This window comes from Falco naumanni, chromosome 2 (assembly GCF_017639655.2).
Source record: "Falco naumanni isolate bFalNau1 chromosome 2, bFalNau1.pat, whole genome shotgun sequence".
Lineage (NCBI taxonomy): Eukaryota > Metazoa > Chordata > Aves > Falconiformes > Falconidae > Falco > Falco naumanni.
The window spans coordinates 59,100,768-59,121,584 of NC_054055.1; the positions used below are offsets into that span (position 1 = coordinate 59,100,768).

The following is a 20,817-nucleotide window of genomic DNA, read 5'->3' on the forward strand; positions in this document are numbered from 1 at the left end:
TACTCCTTCATAACAGCAGTAAACACATTTTGGTTTTGTTTTGTATTAAGGAAGGAAGAAAAATCCAATGCCTGTAATCGATCTTAAAGTAGGATCCCGATTGGTACCAAATCCTCTGACACTCTGTAAGGAGAACTATAGTCTTCACTGACCGCAGCAAACCAGGTCCTTGGTGATGTTATAGGTCAGCAGAATCTGAAGCTTCAAATATTATTCTGATGGATGTACTCTGCTGTCAAAACTTCTTACCTTCCAAAATAAGCAAATAATCAGGAATGGGAGAAGGGAGTTGCGTTATACCTTTTTGCTTGATGATCTTTCAAGCTATTTGCTCTGTGAAAAAGTAGCAAGGAAGGACAAGTGCAGTAAACACAACTACCACAAACAGGAGTAAGCCAGGGAGATAGCCTTGCAATTGCTCTTGCATCTGTTCCCCATTATAATGCTAATGAACTGTATTACAGTAAGGTTGTTAAACAGCAGCCGGTAAAGCAATGAAACTGTGAAACACAGAACCCTTTTTGGGTTACAGGCAACCGTGCAACTGAGATTTAGTCATTGATCATATGCCCCAAACACTGTAGAATTAGTCTTGAAGTCTTAGTATATGAGAAAATAAGTTATCGATTATCACGTATGTTATGAATAGAGCAGGAGACACTGAGAATTCTGCCAGTGCCCTGTGACCTTTGTGTCAATTTAAATGTTTAAGATCAAATAACTTGCAACCAAATTGTAGCCGGTTGAACAGCTATCTAGAATTCAACACTTTTGGAAAGTGAAGTGAGGTCAAAAGAGCTGAGGGAATAAAACCAGGAGTCCGTATTTGAAAAGGAGGCAGAGGATGTGAGTAATGTGACTGCAATTGGTGGATATAGTTTTATCTTGAGTAAAATTTGCCTGTAGAAAGTAATCCATAATGAAACAAAGGTAGATGAGTAAGTATCACTGATCAATGTTACAGAAATTGACATAAACATCGGTATGACTATATATACTTCTTTTTGACAGCAGTGCTTCAATATCATATATTCAGATGTCTTTAGGCATCAAGCTTAAAGGTCCAGAGGGTTTCAAGTGGCTATTTTGGCACCTACAACAAGATTCAAGTGCAATTTAGGTGTCTGAGTCAAAGAAAGTGATCCAGGAAGCTTAAGATCCAGTAACCTGCTAAGTGTCCTCAGGGCACCTAAAATAGGTTTCACAGCTGTCTAACCAAAGGTACCTGCATCTTCTCAGCAACCTGCTGTGGGCAACTAAATACCAAATGTTCACTTATCCTAACTGCGCTGCTGAAACAAAGTACTTAAACTCATCTCAGGTCTCCTGAGAGAATAGTCTCCAAAAAACATCTAGCGTGGGTGGGCAGTGTTGAGTTCAACCCAAAGCCTGGCAGCTGTGGCCACATTCATCAAAGTTCATAGTGGTAGAAGGTAGAGATGCTCGCTTTCTGCAGCGCCCCTTGCTGCTGAGAGCACTTGCCTAGAAGGCTGGAGATAGGGGCTCTGTGCTGACTTCCAAATGACAGAATTAAATTATATTACAGTATATTGTAATTGCCAAGTCTTGCGGTGGTAGAGGGAGAAACCTAGTGCTCGAGCCGTTCTTCTGGGGAAACAGATTCAGGTCCCTATTTTCGGAACTGTTTCCCTGTGTCAGACTAGGCAGCCAGGTACCTCCGGGAGCAGGGACCAGAAGGCAGTTTTCTCCTCCCCCCGGGTTGAGTTCCTTAGCCTTTAAGCCACAGAACCAGTTTTGTTCCTTCCTTGTCCCCTTTTTCCACTCCTGACTGCATAGCAACCTGCCTTACACAGCAGGAGCGGTCTTCTTTGAGCACCTTGTACTCAAATTTGTAAATATTTAAAATACTGCGTCCATTTTGAAGTATGGCGTGCGGAGCTGCGTCTTGGTTGTCCTTTCAGTGTATCTGTCCTGCATGGTTCACGTGTGATGCAGTTTTAGTTATCTACTGATGAATGTCCTCTTGAATTCAGCACCCAGAGCAGAATTGCCTTGTCAGCCAAATTCCAGCTACGCTGAATATGTTTAATTAAAAAAAAAAAAAAAAGAAAAAAAATAATTTTTTTTTGCAATGTACTTAAAAATTTTATTTGTAAATAATAAGACTGATCTGGTCAACTTTGATCTTGCCCCACTGTGAAACGATCTTGGTTCTATTTCTTTGCAAATTTGACATACAAACTGGGAGTCTTTAAAGCATCAGGATAAACTTGCATGTTTCTTCCTAACATTATACGGAGTAGTGAGAGTATTGTGATGGGTAAAATCAGTACTAGGTATTTCCAGTCGTACAACCCTTTCCTTCTCTTCGTCCTTATTTTACTTTACACAGCTATGTTCAGGAGTTTGTATTTCTCAGCAGCATTCTTTGTTGTTCCTAGTTTCTTCTCCTGTTCCTGCACCAGGCTTACATGATTATCGACACACGGACTCCCTCAGGTTGCTATTTATGCCAAGTGTGATTAACTGGTATGTTGCAGATAGATATGCAACTATGGCTGTCTTACACTGTTACTGCTAATATTCTTTCCAGTTGACTGGTTTTCACCTTGCGGCCAGTGGATCACTCCTGGTCATCTCCTGGGGTAGAGAAATTCACTGTGTGATTAACAACAGATGAGTTCAGCTTTCTTGTGAATAGTGGGTTTGTTTTTCTGAAGCAAGGAACCCATGGTTAAAGAAATACAACCAAGTTCACTAGTGACTGAAATGAGTGCACTGCAAGTTGCATTTCACTTTCTTTTTAAACCAGCAGAGAAATTAAACTGGTGGCCCTGGAAAATAGCTCTTGGGCCTAAACGAGTAATAGCTGCAAGTGTAATAGCCCAGACCTACTGTAGGTTGTCTAAGCAATCATTCTGTTGTGTTACACTCAGAAGAATGCTGGTGTGAGAAATAAACATAATTTAGATACATAATAAGATAGAACAGATGTATAAAATGCGTCTCTAAAAGAATTCATATAATGGCAATTGCAAGTATATTTCCCAGGGCATAAAAAAATGATTATTCAGTGAAGTGAAGAGTAGGACTGATAAAATATTTATTCAAAGTCCTTTTTTACTCAAAGTCTTTGAGTTTCATTTGCATTTAAAGAAATATTCCTAGCTTTCTTTCTCCCCTGTTTTCATTAGGATTGTCTGAAACTTGATCACAGTTTCATGTGATCCTTTAATTGTTATGTCAAAAATTGAGTCAGGAGCAGAGATGAAAATGCAGAGATCAATATACTCCGTGCTCTGAATGCCTCACAAAATCTTAGTCTAATAAAAGAAAAAAATACTAAATCACTTTAACTAGCAACTTCAAAATATTGCCCTGAGGACAGAGATTAAATCAATTAAGAAGTAGTGGCCAGTGCTTACACACTAATAACTTTGGGGGGGTGGTTATGAGTTGTTAACCTAGGTGCTCTAGTCCAATGTTTCTTTGGGTGATTGCATTCTACTGCCCTGTCAAGTGTAATTGCATATGGTAATGTTCATCACTTCATTTCCAGTCTCAAATCCACTGAATGGTGTTGCTGTTCACTGGTAAATGGCTCACTTCTTACCTGAGCCTCTTAGGTGAGTGTTAACGGCTTTGGGCTAAGACAGCTCAGTTATGAACTGTCTGACATGTATTTGGCAATTATTAACTTTGTATCTGTGTGAGTGAAATATTTATAAATATAAGCCTGTTTTTGAGATAGCTGCTCCAATTCATCAGCACGCATAAGCGATGTGTTTGACTACATGAGTGCTTAAAGCTGAAAATAAGAGGCTAGTCTCTCAGAGGTTTTTTTTTCATTTTTTACTATCCATTTGATCTCAGATTTTCTGTTGTTTTTTTTTCTGTCTGCTCAGCAATATTTTGTGTGATGTGCAATGTCAGTTGAAAAAAAATATAGAAACGGTCTTCCCTGGAGCAGAGCTGGACCTGCTTTACTGACTTCTGGGTCACATCTGGACTTGGAGAAGGAAGTAGCTGTATTACTTGGTTCTGAAGAGCTGCAGTAGCAGAACTCTAAACATGTATTTTGAACCAGGGAGGAGGATAGAATATAATTACCTTCAGTGTTAAGTGACAGATGATCAGGGGGTTGTATTGCCATGTTGGATTTAGGTACTGCATTTCTGCTTAAATGTCCTGCTTTGGGTACGTAAGTCTTCTGTTGGATCTAGACCTTAGATATTAGGAAAGATTGTCATGTAAGGTTCAGATTATAAAAGCAGTCATCTGTAATGTAAAAGAGCACCTTAAGTTGTATGTGAATAATGCTGTTAGTAGTCTTAGATGCAACAGCATGTATTTCTGAATTACAAAGGTTACAGAATGTGTATGTATTGCTAATGTAGATATCCATCCTAATGCCGTGAAATGATCCCTGGGAAGTTAATGGTAGGAAGCAGATATAATACTGGTGCTGTAGCTGCACTATTGCTGAGGCTTTCATGATGATTTAGTATCCAGAATAATTAAGAAACATAATTAAAAACTGTTCTATTACATATCATAGAAGTTACTGAGTTTTTGTGGATTTTCATAATCTTTCCATCAGTCTTTTTTGTTAATTTTATTGTACCTGAAATAAAAATTAAGTTTCCTTAAACTGAGGAATGAAGAAGTAGAACACAACTTCCCTAGTATTATTTAGTAGTTTTTCACCAGCCCCACCCTGAAGAAGACAGTAAGGATGAGGGATTCATTTTTCAAACAAACAATTTTTTTTCCAGGCAGGTATGTTCATACTAACGTGCAGTGCGGTACCTCGCTTAGTTCTTATTGAATTGAAAGTTCTCACTAAATTATCTTGGGTGAGAACATGAACTTAATGAAAACAGTGGGACCGCTGGCAGAGACAAGCCTAGGACAAAATCAGAGACAGGATTTAAAGCCTCTCTATCTCTAACCTGAACAGTAGTGCTACTAAACCCCCTGAATCAGTTGCCAGTCTGTGTAATTGCTGTGGTGTGAGAGCAGAGTGGCTAGCAGAAAGACATAGGGAAGATATTATCACACAGTTTATGCAGAGGTGCACCATCTTAGGTGGCTTGAGTTCTCAGACATGTAGTCACTCCTTTCTCACAGCTTCTCCTCATGACCAGCTAGGCTCCTGCTTTGAATTTTGAGTTTGCAATGGCCTTACAAGCGCATCTGGACTTGCCCAGGTTCAAGGGGCTTCATATGTTAACTTCCCTAAATCCGTATTTCAATCCAGAGAGCTTTATAAACTAAATCAAATCTCTGTAAAAAGGCCTTGGATTCCTACGCACATTTTTCTCTGGTGGTAGATGTCATTGTGCTACCTGCTGTACAAAACAAAACAGAAAGATGCTGTGGCTTACCAAGTAGTATTTGGAAGCACTCCAAGGCAAATTAACAGATCAAGCTCTAACCAGTGCTTGCCCAACCATTAGAAAACTTCGTAAGCTGTGAAAGAATGCAGTTTGCTCTGCAATTTTCTCCCTATGAAACATGCAGACTAAAACCATTTTCACAGTCAGTGGAAAATAAGACCTAGCTAAATGTTCTGTGTGGTTGCAGGTAGCCTCTCAGTGAATGGAAGGCTTCTGTGTTCTGCTTTTTCATCCGTTTGAGTGCCAAAAGTAGTGCTGAGCTTGAAGGGAAGAGGAGTCAAACATTTGTTATTCCCTGGCCACCCAGAGCGGGAAAAACAGTGATGTCTAGAGATTAAGTGGCATTTGCTTGACATTTCTGTAAATCAATTGTACTCAGTAGTTGTGGGTTGTTGGTTTTTTTTCTGGAGGGGGATGTGTTTTGCCCCAAATGAGACAGTGCTTTTCAAGAAGTACTTTCTTACTGAACTTACTGAATAACTTGGAATTTGTAGTTAACCAAAATGAACCAGGCTGAAAACCAGTAAGTGTCTTGCAGGTGTTGGGGTGCTATATAATTGGTACTATAGTTCTACATGTCATTTTTGGCTTTTCCCTTTTACAAGTCGTTTCCTTGGTCTCTAGTCAAACCAAACTCTACAGGTTGCTTTTGCGAGCCCTGTGCAGTTCACTATCAATAGACTTGCTTTTCTATGGTTGTGAGAATCCATTACTCTCACAAGTTACCTTACTTAGCAAGACATACAAACAACCTGGTAGTCACCTGTGGCTAGTGCAGTTCATTGCAAACTTTATTAGTTGGACATCTGCGTAACTTTTCTCAGACAGGGAACTCCAGGACAGTTGAACCAAACTTCTCCCTGAAAGATGTCAAAGTCTTGGTCGTAGCGATGGCATTACCACTACCTACAGCTGCTTTCCAGTTATAAGAACAGGAGGGCAAGCGGCGACTAATGAGGCAGCATATTTTAGTTTTCAGAATACTGAGCCTTCCTAGCCATTTTGTCTATGATACAATTGAAATCTCAGGGCAAACAAATATTCGTTAGATGTAGGTAATGGAGGTTCCAAGTGGCAACACACTTTGTCTTGCCTGCTGCCACTGGGTCTGCTCCATCACTTTCTTTTCCTGCATGCATCTTACAACAGTGGTCACTGAGAGTTGGTTGCACCTTTTTTTTTTGGGGGGGGGGGGGGGGTTGTTTTTTGTGGGTTTTTGTTTTGTTTGTTTGTGGGATTTTTTTTGAGGGGGAATGTATTTTTAAAAAAAAACAAAACCAAAAACCTGTCCCATTTTGCAGCCATCTGCTTGTTCTCTGCTACATGATGAAGAGAGAATTACATGGATCTTGTCAGTGGTTACGTTTTCATTGTTATATAATAAGCAGTTCGGGTGTTCTTGCCCATTTAAAATTCTTGTAGAAGTAAAATATTTTGAGGTTTTTTATTATTACTACGTGTTAAAACCCACTGTATTGTATAATGGGGTTAGTTATGTTTGACCATGCTGTTTGTACGTAGCTGATTAGATACATTTTTTCCTATTCCAGATCATATTCCATATTTAGGGGGTTTGATTTTGTAAACACTTAGGCATGTGATTTACCCTATACTAACAACGAGTCCTGATGGCTACGGTTGGCCTGGTTACATGTGAAAAAATAAGCAAACGCCTGCAGGGGTGGGGCACATTTCAGAAAACAAGTAGTTGCTTTTTCTTGTGCAGATTTTTTCATGTATTTTTTCAACAGTATTTATCAGAGAAATATATGTTATTTCAGTAGGAGATTCTGGTGTTTTGAAACAAAAAAGCAAGTTACTAATGACATAACTAAGCCATTTTCACAAAGTTGCAAGTGTTGTGGCAGGAACCTGTTTCTATCCAAGCCGCAGATGAGTTGAGGCAGTAAGTGTGCGTCATACGTATATTCTACATGTGGTACGCAAGGCGGTTCTCCTGACTTTTTCATTAAATGGCAGATATAAAGTAAATGTTTGAAGCATAAGCTGACCATATTTGAAGCATGAGAGTGATGAAAGTGATGCATTATGTCACTGTAACATATTGACATTATCAATTATGTGTTATTAAACAGCTTAGCTAACTGAATGATTTACCTTGTGTTTAACTGCCTTTTTCAATTAAAGGTAGCAAATGCTGTAGAACTGGGGCACAGCCATAGAAACCATATATTTTCTCCTGTTAACACCAGCACTGCTGACATGCAAGTGATGGGAGTGTTGGCGTTTTGCTGCAGGCTCTAATGGGCTAGTTTAAATGGTCTAAAAAAAGTGATTAATGATTAGGAGCAGGACTGTTACACAGCTTCACAGCTCTTTTCCTCAATGCGTTTCCATTTATGTCAACTAGCTGCACACTTGGGAGGTGTTATTTCAAAGTCGTCAGCACAGGGTTTTTTTTTCTACTGCCATTTGTTTCTATTTCATAGGTCCCTTTGGTTGGCCAGATATAACTCTGTAAGCTTCAGTGATAAAGGAGGATAATTCACAGGCTTTGTATGCCTGGTGACCAAAATCTAGCTGTTGAACTCTACTGTCATTTCAAAACAGTGAATGCTGTCTGTAACATCACTCTGCTGGCTCCTGTTTGGAGTATTGTGTTGGAAATAATTTAAAGGTTCCTCTCAAGGTAATTGAAGCACTTCGTCAACCAATATGTGATTGTCTTCTGCTATTCACCTGATTTTGTAGCAAGCAGTAATTTGTACATTAGTACTGCTTGTTTGGAATGGGTAACTGTCCACCCCTAAGCCCCCCTTGTATACATGGATAGACATATACATATGTATTTATGTATATTTCTTTGGGAACTGAGGCTGATAACCACTACTGCAGCACTTTAACCCACCCACCCCAGTAATAATTAGCTGCCATTAGTAAGAAAAACGATTAGTTCCACAAGAAAATTTAAAAAAGGTTGGAAAATTCAGCATCTCACTCTTTCTAATGAACCTTAGGACAGTGAGATACCTAGTAGCTATAATGCATTCTCTTTGCTCTTTTAAGCTAAGGCGGTATCAAACACTGAAGAGTAAGGGGAATTGGACACTCGAGGGGAAGATACCTTGTATTTTTTGGAAGTTTATTTCACTGTGCTAAAAGATCTTAGGGCTCCTGACTGAAAGTCAGCATTTGCTCTTAAGTATCCTGTTGTGAGTGAGGGAAATCTATTTTCTTAGAACAGGATGTTGGGTAGTATTTTAGTTGCTAGCCTTTCGTTTTGGCATTTTGTTAGTGATCAAAGTATGAAGCTAAGTCTTAGCAGTGTACAAATTTAGCCGAGTTTTCTGAACAAGAAGTTTTTTTAAAAAGTTTATGTATTAATTTGGGGGCAGAGAGGAGATGATTAGAGTTGCAGTGACATTGGCTCCAGTATGTATCACTAGAGCCGCTCTTCTGCAGAGTAAGTTATGCCAAACAGATTTGTAGTGTCTGTAGGGAGAGGGGCATGGCTGGAAGGTGAGCATGTCACCCAGCTGGCTTGTCCTTGAATGTGGTGCTCAAGGTGGTTTTCTAGCATCTCTTCCTTTTCTAATGCTGGTTTTAGCCACCTTTGCCAGGACACCAAGGCTGAGCTGAGGCAGGCACGCCGGAGGTTCCTTCTGTGTTTGTCCCCTGGCTTCTCAGTAACTTTGACTCGATTGACTTCAGCCAAATGTAGCAGAGGGGGAATGCTCCTAAAAGCTTTTTGTCCAACCCATTTTGTGAATAGAAGGTGTCTGGTTGGAGGAGGAACTCCGTGTGGTAGGGGGTGCGGGCAGTGTTTGGTCAAACTCACAGTTTATTTAAGGTGAGGGAATCTACACTGGGGGGTGCGGTTACAAATGCCCCCGAGACTGTGAGGCTGTTCTAGAGACGACAAACAACTAGAAACCCCATCAGTGAGAAAGCAGGCTTGGTTAGTCCTGGTGCTGGCACAGCTACTTGTTACTTCTGAGAGATTCTCTGCTCCTGCTTGCACCGTTTGTGGAGGGAGGTTTTTCACAGGTTTTCTTGTCTCTGTATATGCATGGGCTATAGAACATCTGTAGTTGTTACTACAGATGTGTAAAGCTGCTTCCCTTTTTCCTCCTTATTTGGGGATATTTAATTTATCAGTAGCCACTTGAATGTCTTGTTGTTTGTTTGTTTGTTTGTTTTTTTAGCACAGACACGTTTTCTGTTTTAAAGAGCTTGCATTTCTAGTCTGCAGATGGGTCAGGGGAACATCTGCTTTGGATAGTTTACGAGCGTTACTTATTAACTCAGGCTCCCAAAATCCGGGCAGCACGATGCCTATTCCCAGGGCATGCTTAGCCTGCTACTACTTGTCTTTTGGAAGTGTGTGTGGAGGTTCATTACCCACGTGTATTCTTCAGTTTTCTGCTGGGCTTGGTTTCGCTACTAAGATTCTGTTCTGAAACTGTGATGTAAAATACATCTTTTTTCTAAAGCGTGAGTGCAGTGCCACACTTTTCCCCCTGTAGTTCATGGTAGTACTGCTTGTGGGCAGGTTTCAAAGGAATCTCATCTCCATATGGTTTTACTTGATAATCCTTTATCCACCATCTTCAGCTCTCATTCCGTTGCTTTCTTGCCTGTGGCTACGTTTCTATCTCTGCATCAATTAGCACAGTGATTTATACAACAAGCAAGCAGTTTAGAGGTAATGGTACACAATTAACATCTCATTCCACCATAAAGGGTATGCTAAATACCCCAGTCACTGCTTTCTCTGCCTGGAATTGAAATAAGTGTTTGTCCTAATTCATATGCTATCTGATGTGAAGTGGGCCTGCTTTGTACGGCACTACACCATTAATCTAATTATAGATAGCTGCAAATGAAGTGCTGTCTGAGCACTGAGACTGAAGAAAATAGCGCTTTTGTCATTTAGCATGACTCTGTGAAGCAAGATCGCACTTTACATGGCAGCATGGCAAAATGGAAATCTGAATAATATTGCTGCCTGTTGCATCTTTTCTAATTACAACAGCGTTGTAAACACAACTGGGCGCGGATATAAATAGAGCTGTAGATACGCTGTCATGTGGGTTGTAGGAGAAAATCCTTAGTGTGCTGTTGTATTAAATGATGCATCCTGATTGACAGCTACCTTGAGACTGCGCTGATGGAGTTGTCAAAGCATTATGCTAACAGGCTGCTCCAGCGACTGCAGCTGTAGCAGGCTCCTCTGCTCGCACGGCTCCCTCCCTGCTCCCTGCTCATTTCACCTTGCTCGGCTGCATGCTAGCTCCAAGAGAAGGACATCTCCAAGCTTTCAGCCTGTACGTTTTTGATTCTGCCTGTTCAGCCTTAGTCTGAAGTGGAGGGAATATGTTTTTGCATGGCTTTAACCCTTGTTAGGTTTCTCTGGAGTGTTAATTATGTATCACACAAGGAATGGGAAGTGGGAAATGTGGCTGAATTACAATTCTAATTAAGTTTCTGCTGCTGGAGCGAGTATCCGTGGTGGTGAGGCGCCTCTCTTTTGTCTTTCCCTTTGGCTGCTACTGAAGGCTCATGATTTTTGTGGCTGTTCTGTTCTGTTTATTTGTTGGGGTTTTTTAACCGTCTCTGTGAGCGTGTTGAGTGTTTGCTCCTCCATTAGACCGAAAGTGCTGTTATTTTGTGCAGGTGTTAATGCCAGTCCTCACTACCACCCTGTGGAAGTAAATTAGCTCTAGAACTCGGAGCTTGGAAAAAAGCCTCTGTGATTTGCAAACTGTCATTTATCATCTTGTTGAGTGAGAAATCCTTGACTCTGAAAGAAGGTGATGCCTGGCACCTTCGAGTAATATGGAATGAGTATATCACTTTCCTGTTTCGATGCTGTGGTAATCTAAGCAAGGGTATGGTCCCGATGTTAAACGTACATCGGTTAACAAAAAAGGCAGCATGCTCGTTGTGTTCAGCATTGGAACGTTGCTTAGTCTTGCTTTGAATGAATACCGAATAACATACTCCTTGTGAATGTATGACGTCAAACCGCAGGTGACAACAGCTAAGTGACTTGAGGCAGGGTGCAGATTAGGAATGTTGAAAGGAAATGATGTGATCACAGTTAATAAATTTCACTGATACCAAAAATGAGACTGCAAGGTTAGTGAAAATGCTGAAGATGCACAGTAGACAGTTTCTCTACTGAAATCTGAGCAACATGAGATTTTCACCCTTCTGACCAGAAGAATGACAGACATTTGAAAAAAATGGCTGAACATTTAGGTAAAGCATACTGAAAATCCACATCTGGTCAGCAGTCCAAACACTGCCATAAGTAACATATGGGTAGTGATTGCTCTATAAAATCTCCAGTGGAGCTGGAACATTTACAGCTTCTGGAGACGTTTCAGGTGTACAGGGAAGATCATATTTAATAAACTAATGTGAGATGTAACAGAGTGCAGTTTTGAGCGTTTTACTGAAGGTTTACAATATTCTGTTGTACATGGAAAGAGAACCACATCTGTGCAAACTACAGAATTTGTTTTTAAACAAAGATGGGGTCAGATGTGCCCTGGCCACCTTTTTTGTAGCAGCCAGTCTGCTGACTTGGGGAATCAGTACAGTATATATCTACAAAACCCAAGGTATAATTTTCACTGTGTTTGCTTTCTTTTCCCCCCATTACTCCATTGCACTGCTATTATTACACCTTTTTGTTTTCTTCTTTTTTGTCATGGAGATTTGGTTGTAAGAAGTAGTTTTGCATTACATAAACATCCAGTTCATTTGGTGGGGAGGCAGGACTGGATATTGTTACCCTTAGAAAAATATTCAGTACCATCACTTTTCCCTGCTATAGTTTTTGTCAACTAATTGTGGACTCCAACCGTCTTGTGGAAAAGAAACACCTGTTTTCTGTGCCATCAAAAGCTGTACAGCTCCTTTTGGGTACCTCTTTATTGACTTGACGTTGGCTGGCAGAATTAGGCTTTGAAACCCTGCAGCGTGGAGCAGTGGCTGGTGACAACTACTCATCAGTGCAGATCTGATGGCTAGCAGGTTTCCTTGCTCTGAGAGTCCACCCGCAATCTATTTATGACTCCAACAGATGTTTCTTTTGGTTTAGGCCAGTGGAAACCTTCTGGTCCCTATTCCTAACCCAAACTTTACAGCCTACCCCAATTTACACCCCTTCTTTCTCCCATCTCCTCCTCCTGAGGATAAAGGAAGAAAACCTGAACCTCGTTTGCACATGGAAACTTCTGCTGTGTATGTTCAGCATTGTCCTCACTAAATCAAAGGCGTAGCAGCTGTGTTAATCATGTAGTGAAAAAATACGGAGTATTCTGAATTGTCTTCATTGCAGCAGCAGCACTGGCAGGTGTTGTTTGAGGTAGTCTTCCAGAGGGTGTTGGGGCTTTGGCTGTACCTGGGTTAGGTGAACAGCCCCCCTGTGCGTGCGCGCACACACCCCCCCACCCCCCCCCCACCCCCAGCTCATCCCCAAGAGACAAGAAACAGCCTTACAAAGGGACATTTCTGTGGGTATTTAGTGGGGTCCAGCCAGCAGCAGAAATACATCAAAGGTAATCTTAAAGATGGAACCTTTCTTTGCAACTTTGTCTTTTTATATTCTGAAAAGGTCATTTGTGAACCAACTGTGCCAAAAAAGGCCTTTCCCCAGAAGTTTACTGTTGATATTTTTTGCTTTTTGATTACAGTAACTTGCTTATCCCCCAAACAGACTAAAGAACAATAAACAAATACAAAAGGAAAAGGAACAGTTCATCAATAACAAAGACCAGCGTTTTAAAGCTTTGAGAGTACTGACTCTTACATCTCACTCCAAGCAAAGCAGGAGTCCTGCAGAGAAAGGAATCTAAAAGATACCAAAATTATAAAGATAGTAAAAACAATGTTTGCTAGGGATATTTTAACTTGGTGTGGAGAACTGAGCTTTAAAGTGCAGCATACAGAGGAACATCTTTTTTTCCCCCACTGCTGTATGTTGTGGAGTGCTTAGGGAATTCTGTGTTTCAGTCCCTGCGAAATGTTGCAGCCTAGATGGATGCAGAAGGTCTAGCTTTCACTTCAAGTTTAGATTTTGAAATTGGGCAGCTCAGAAGTGTTACATGTGGCTTAAAAAATGAAATGGCATCTAAACCTAATCCTTTGAAATCATGTCAAAATAGTCTCTTGCAAGAGGCAACAATACAGTCCACAAATCTAACTTATTTCTGTGTTCTTCCTTTTTTTTTTTTTTTCATTTTCAAACTCTGAGTACAAAGAAGACACTAACCATGGATACTGAAACTGTGCAATTTGGTGTAATTATATTCCCCCCCATAGATTTAATGAAGGACTTTTAAGTACAATTTATCTTTGATAAATAGTCCCTCTGCACAGAATGTTTATTAGATTGACAGCAGAATACACTCTACAAGCTTTTTTTCCTTGCCACTTATGACTCAGATGAATTTTAATAGGAGTAAAAAGCTTTTATTTGCACAGTAATTTCACTTAAGGATCATATCCTTCAGAAACTGGCAGACACTTGTATGTCTTGATTGCAAAACAGACACTCAAGAGTAAAGAAACATGCATAAGATGTTATTATTTGACTTGTCACACTGCTGCAATTCTATTTGCAACTTATGTCATCAAATCTCCTATAGGCATCGCCTCCCCTCTCCTTAGAGCATACATGCAAGTGTGCATACGTGCACGCATATGCGCACACACACACACACACAGTTTACTTTTACAGAAAGAAACTGCAAGGGGCACGCTGCATTGAATGTAGTTGCTTGTGCAGGGAGAGAACTCGCTGTATTTTGGGTTGGAGATGTGTGTGCCACAGTCTTAATTGTCATGATGATGCCTGCAGGAGGCTTGGAGTTAGAGCAGCTTTTTGCATACAAAATGGTGCAGGTTTCCCTGTGCCATATCGGTTGTAACCAAGGCATGTGTCTGGGAATGGGTTCTCAAAGCTTTGGGTTCCCCTTACAGCTTCAGGGAACATTGGTTGTGGCATTTTATTACATTTACTGGGGTGGCAGTGGCAGGGGTTCGGTTCGTGTAACCATTTACTTGTATTTCTGGTTAGAAGCAGGTATTTCTAACTGAATGGCAGCACTGTTCGTTGCACGTAACCCGGCGTGTCCAAACGCCATTTATGGAGGATGATAATCCTCTGTTGCGTTGTTTTAATTTGGCTTTGAAAGCTGCTTTTTAAAGATGTCATTGCAGAGTTAATCGCCTTTTGCATGTATTTCTAAGTACCTTGCTCTGCTCTCTACAGAAGCAGAAGGTAGAGTCCCCCTTTACCTCCACCATAAGGATATCGGATTTTTTCTGTCTGTGTAAAAATGAAAAGTAAAGACATTTAATTGTTAATAAAACAATAGCTAATTGTTTTGGAGGAAAACATACTGTTCGAAGCAAGGTGTTGAACTTTACATCAGCAAAATACACATTTGAATTGTAAATGCCGTTCCTCCAATGCTGATTATTAAAACCTTTGTTTAAATTATTGATGAAGTGCGGTGCTGGTCTTCACACAGTTGGCCTGGGTGAGGCAGGAGTTTCACGCAGAGACCGGCTGCCATCTACTGGCTTTTTGCATTCATTGTCAAGTGCACTGGGACGAAGGTGAAGGCCATCTGTGTCGGTGCAATGAATTATTTGTCAGTGATCACAAGTTTTTGAAAACCGAAAGCCCGCAGCTGCGATTAGTGAATGCTCATACATGTTTTCCGAAAGGTTTTGTTCAAAGCGGTGCTCGCAGACGCTTGAGAGTCATCGTATTCTCTTCCATTTCTAATTGCTATACAACTAGAGAAAACATTCTTTTTTCTCAAGGTAGATAACAGCTGCTGAACCGTTTTTATTACAGATAAAGTATGTCCAATACAACCACAACGCTCCATCATTCTGTCTGCGCATGAAAAAATGGAATTGAAATGGCTTAATATGTTTTAATCGCAAAATCTAACCAAGTTACTGACTTCAGATGTTGAATACATAATAAAAAATGTTTAAAAAGTAAACATAGTGTTTAAAACCAATCGTGTCATTGAAAATCTGGCAGACTTTCCCAAAAGGTCAATTTCCAATTCAGCACAGCACTGGAAATGAAGCCCTCAATTTTCCTTATCCATGTGCATAATGTGCAGTAAGCATAAAGGTATTTCTGGTTTTTAAATTTGTATCTCCCCTCTTTAGCCCCAATTGTTAAATGAACGTGGCACTTCTTTACTGTACTTGATTCTTTCCTTTCACGCAATCATTGCTGCGGATTGGGGTCGCATATTTTTCTTTCTACATCCTGAAAATAAAACTCTGAAAAAAGATTTCAAACAGTGATTTGTTAGACACTCCTGTGAAGAACAGAGAACAGAAGTAGTATATAAAAACATGCCATAAAATATTGCAGGTTATGGAATGGAATTCACCAAGGTGCAGTTTTCTAAAACATTCCTCTTCCTATTCTTTAGTACAAATTACAAATACTGACGAAGGTTGCTGCAGAGCTGAGCAAGTACATGCCAGAGAAAGCAGCAGAGGACACCTCCAGCATTTTGAGATCTCCCATGCCTGGAGCAGTGGTGGCAGTTTCTGTCAAGCCTGGGGATACGGTAAGAAATGTGATCTATATATCTGCATTTTCATTATATATTCCACACAGATTTCTCCTTGGTGCAGCTGAAACTACAGGTCACAGTTTGGGGTTTTACGTCACCTGTAGAATAAAGTATGCTGAAGGATGTGTGCTGCTTTTCATTTGGGTTACAAAAGCTAATAAGAAGAACAATTCAAATTAAACTGGCTTTAAAGAGAAAATTTTCAACTGGGTACAAGTCCACAGCTGAAACTCTGCAAATAGCTTGGTTTTGTATCACAAATGCCTTGGCCGGGGAAAAAAATTGTGTTGTATGTGCTTATATGTGCATGTAAATATATGTAAGTATATATATGCTGTTAGTGCTAGTGGGAGGGGATTGTTGATTTTCTGCCCTGAAACTATGAAAATATTACTAAACACAAGGGACAGAAGATATTTAACTTTCTCTGCACCCCTGCACGCACCCACCCCCCACCCGCTGTTGTTTTTTTTTTAAGAGTCCTTGTGTTAGCATTTTGCAAGACACATGAATTTCCTGAATTGGGAATTCTATGCTGGGGATTCCCAGCTTCTTACGGCAATCCTTTTGTCCTGCAGAAGGAATAAACTTGCCATACAGAAGGGCAACAAAACATGCTGTGGCTGTCCTGGGGTTTTCCAGTGCTTCTTACCTCACATTGAGCTGGAAGCGAATGTAAATACTGTGTTTAGAGTTACATATAAACACCTACTTGAACTCAGCTTTGTATGAAATTCTACCACGTTGTATCATACAGGAATATTTGAATCAGATTGTGCAGATAAAAGTACTGTTGTCAGTTAAATGATGCCATAAACACGTATGTGGCACTTAGATATAAACAGAAAGCTTTAGTCACAGTCTCTGTAATCTATGGCAGTGAAACCTAGATTTTCTTAAGAGATGATGCAGAAATGGGATCGAGATCTCAAGTCCAAAATTAGCACTGCATCTAGTGTGATGGTCATCAGTCGTGCTGGTAAAGTAATTTGTTTGCTTATATCTTGCTATGATGCCACTTTTGGTTTTAGAATATATGGTTTTTTCTGCTTACAGAGAGGAGGAAGTCATCACGTTAGTATTAAAGATCTGTAGGTGCAAATGTTTGGATTAATGAAATAAAGACATTTCTAAGAAAATAGAACTAAGTGCAGCTGAATAAAAAAGAGCAAGAGAGAAATTCTTTTAGCTTCTACACTTAGTTTTCTGGTTTTGTGATCTGTACATGCACACACACGCTGTTTATACCTTTAAAACCAGCAGTAGTCAATTAAAATTAATCACTATGTCATTGTTTGGACAGAGAAATCTGTGATTTCTGTGTCTAGGCAGTACGAGTAGCTATGTGAGGGAGGTCTTAAGCAAATACTTTATTTTTTGCAAAGAATGAAGGGAACCATTTTTAAGGCAAGAATTTTGAGCTTTTTAAAATTTATTTAAGATTTTTTTGACAAGTTAATTTTACAAGTTAATTGTAAAATGTTACCAGCCTTCTTGCCCTGAAGAACAGTTCTTGTCTTGAAGGAACAGAACCAGTGAAGAAGGAGGCCAGAGCCAAAGGGATTTTAAGTAAATAAATAAATGAACCTCCCTCCACAAATCCACAAGTGGTGCAGTGCATCAGAGCATAAGTTGTTAAATAATGTGTGGAGATTTCCCCCCTCCACACACACACTTCTCTCCTGCAGCTTTTTGCTGGAGGCACTGAGTGGCAGAGCATTTGAACGGCATAATCTACGTTCTGCTGACCTGAGCTTGTCAATGCTAATTGTGTGGCTTTAATTGCGAAAACACATTTGCGTTATTGAAAAGGGTTTAACTTAAATCCTTCCTTTTCAGGACTAGTGTCAAAACGTTAAAAAAAAGCAGGGCAGGATGGGAGATGAGGGTAGCATCAGCTATCGGCACTGAATAAGCAGTGGGATGGTGTGATTCAGATTACATGTCTTGGCTGTCCGTCAGTAACCAGCTCACTCACTACAGCTGTTCTAGGCGTGATGGGCAGGGAACTGTAGCTCCCTGATAAATACAGCTCTTTTTGTTGCACTGCTTGGGAAAAGTCCGATTTCTTTAGTGTGCTGGAGAAATGGGAATTTATGTAGCTCCTGTTCTGTGTTTGCAACTGGGTTTGGCACCTCAGATTTGCACGGTGTGTGGAAACAGCACAGCTGAAAAATGGGTGAATGTGAGGTAGTTGTCCATCCTTCTACTCAGGTGTTGCTGCTGCTGCTGCCAGCAATAAAGCTGCCTGGTTATTAGCTACTCTGAGATTGTTTTCTCCTAACCTGTGGTCTATGCTAAACAACATTAACGCAGCACAGCCCCTGCAAGAGCGCTGAGCTCACAGAGAGATGCTCTCGGAGCAGGCAGTAGCAGGGGGAGCTGGGCTGCCATACCCCTCCTTCAGGTGTAACTTTACAAACGGTGGAGAAACTCCTAGAGAGAGACATCTCATCTTTGTCTGAATGGCCACACTTGCAAACTCATGTTTATTGCCTGTGGTTCAGCTAAAGGGCATCACACCCGGTCAGGTAAAGCATATGGTGTTTGTTAGTCCCTCTCTGTGTCCTTAGCCAAATGAGAAGGCAATGCTGATCTCTGCGTTGGTTTTCTCCACTCGATGTGTCATTGTTTTTCCTTAAAGCATGGTGTTCTCATTTGGCTGCTGTTGCTGAAAAATACTTCGGTCTGATGAAGCCCCATAGAAGATTGTGTGAGCATCCTCTATCCAGCTGGCCTGATAAGCAGTTTTCAATTAATTTTTACCACAAGGTACTGCATATACAAGAAATTTACTTTTTTTTGTCTCGAAGATGTTCTATAGGTTTAATAACAGTGGGGAAGTGCTGTTTGTCATGTAGAGAGAAGCAGGACTTGCAATGCTGCAATTTTTTTTAGCTTTTTAGTTACTTTCTTTTTTTTCCTTCATGTGATCAGAAGACTGTAATTAGTTGTCACTCAGTTATTCCTGGAAGCACAATGGAGGCACTCAGAAGCTGAAAGCAACATAAACAACAAAACAATTTGAAATCTGGCTGGCTGGAAAGAAGGCTAATATTACTTAGGGAAAGAAGATTTAAATTTAGCTGATGTTCCTCACGATAACGCAGTCACATTATATAGGAAGGGTGAGGGTGTTTGCACATTTATTTTCGAAGTAAATTGGTAACGATGAGTGTGTGCATTAGGATGAAATTTGGTTTGGGGAGAGTTACTTTTTGGCCCTTGGCACCATGGGGCACCAGAGAAACCACTGGGCTTTGAGTCCAGGCAAGGGAGTCATTCTGTTTCTGCTGACACCGATGGCAGCACAAGCTGCCCTGCTAGCACACAGCAGTATTTTTATGCCAGAGTGTGGAGGTGGCACTGCACTTGGTTTTAATCTCACCACAACTACCACAGCACCATAAAAACTGCTAAAGCTGCACAAATTCACTGCTTTACTTAGAGGGCAGGAAACAGGCAGTCACTTGCAAATATTTCTTTTTGCCTTGAGTTGCTTGGCTTGGTTTTTGTGCATGTAGGGTTCTGTGCATTTGAGTTGCAAGAGCAAGGAAAGCCCAAGATCCTAATAGTTGGAGGGGTAAAGCAGTGTTGTCATGCCCCATTTAAAGCAAGCCACCCAAAGTGCTCCCACAGCTGATTCCCACTTCGGTAGTCTGAACTTTTCCAACAAAAAAAGACTAACTGTCCTGATTGCCTCGGAGCCTTTGCTATATTTTCACCTATGAATAAAGGTTTTGCTTTTTCAGTTTTCTGTTTGTCAGAAGTGCAAATATGTTTTTCTTTTAGCTGTATATTTCTATTGGTTGTTTTTCTTTTTTAATTAAATTAGGTAGAACAGGTGGCATTATTAATCCAAGAATTGGTCAGTAAGCTAACACCAGTGCTGGTGGGCTAAATCACTTTAATGATCCCCCCAGCCATAAATATGTAAATGTAAAACACCTCTGGGTAAACACCCCAGTGTTATAGAATCTTTGTAGGACTATGGCCAAAAGAAAAGGGCAGTTAGTTAATTTGACCTAAGTTTCTAAATTTCCTCTCTTCTTTCCAGTAATTGAATGATTACCTCAGGGTTTGGAAGTTACCATTATTCTAACCTCTCTTTAAATGGACTTTTCTCAGATCAAAATTTTTTATGATTTTGAATTGATGCTAGTGTAGCTATGGGTATTGATACTGCATAGAATGGTTTTTTTCTACCAAGATGTCAGCTGTTTAATATATATGCTAATTATCTCGCAGGAATTTCAAAATTGGCAACTCAAAGGCTGTTTTCTTAGTTGTATAACTTACAAAACACATTACTGTCAGTGATTCCATGTTTTAAAAACAACTAAGGAAGATGTTTTAAGCTGCATTCCAGTTCTTTTAAACTGCATTCCTCTTCCAGGTCAGTTGCATCCACGTTACTTCAATTTCTCTTGTTATTCTTTAGAAGAGTAGTTAAAAAAAAAAATAAAAAAAATTCTCCACAATTTTCCATTTCACAAGTCTTAGAAAGTTCTTGTTATGGGAAAACATATGTCTTGCTTGACCTCTACTGCTGAAATGCTCGCTACTAAAAAAACAAACCCAAACAGCTTCCGAAATCCTGTTTCTTAGTGTATTGTTCATTCTTGTGAAAGAAAAGGTGGAGTTATAAAGATACCTGTTGCTGTCAGCCAGTTGTGTGTTGTTTTAAGTCATATTTGCCATTCAGACCGCAAAATCTAAAAGCAGTTAAATAATTTTTCTTACACTCATCCTTACACTAGTTGGAATTTGTAACAGAGAAATAACAATCAAGAAAATATGAAAAATGTATTTGCTTAAGGAACAGTTTCACTTTTTATTTAGATGAATATGGTATCAATAATTTAGTA

At 40.1% G+C, this 20,817-nt stretch overlaps 1 protein-coding gene across 1 annotated transcript in view; it reads left to right on the forward strand.

Annotated features, from left to right (window-relative positions):
- The window catches only part of PCCA (propionyl-CoA carboxylase subunit alpha), a 287,945-nt gene that overhangs the window by 255,686 nt on the left and 11,442 nt on the right, over positions 1-20,817 (forward strand). Inside the window, exon 23 of the mRNA XM_040584163.1 lies at positions 15,803-15,943. Within this exon, the coding sequence (XP_040440097.1) occupies positions 15,803-15,943 (141 nt within the window). The remainder of the gene's footprint in view (positions 1-15,802; positions 15,944-20,817) is intronic.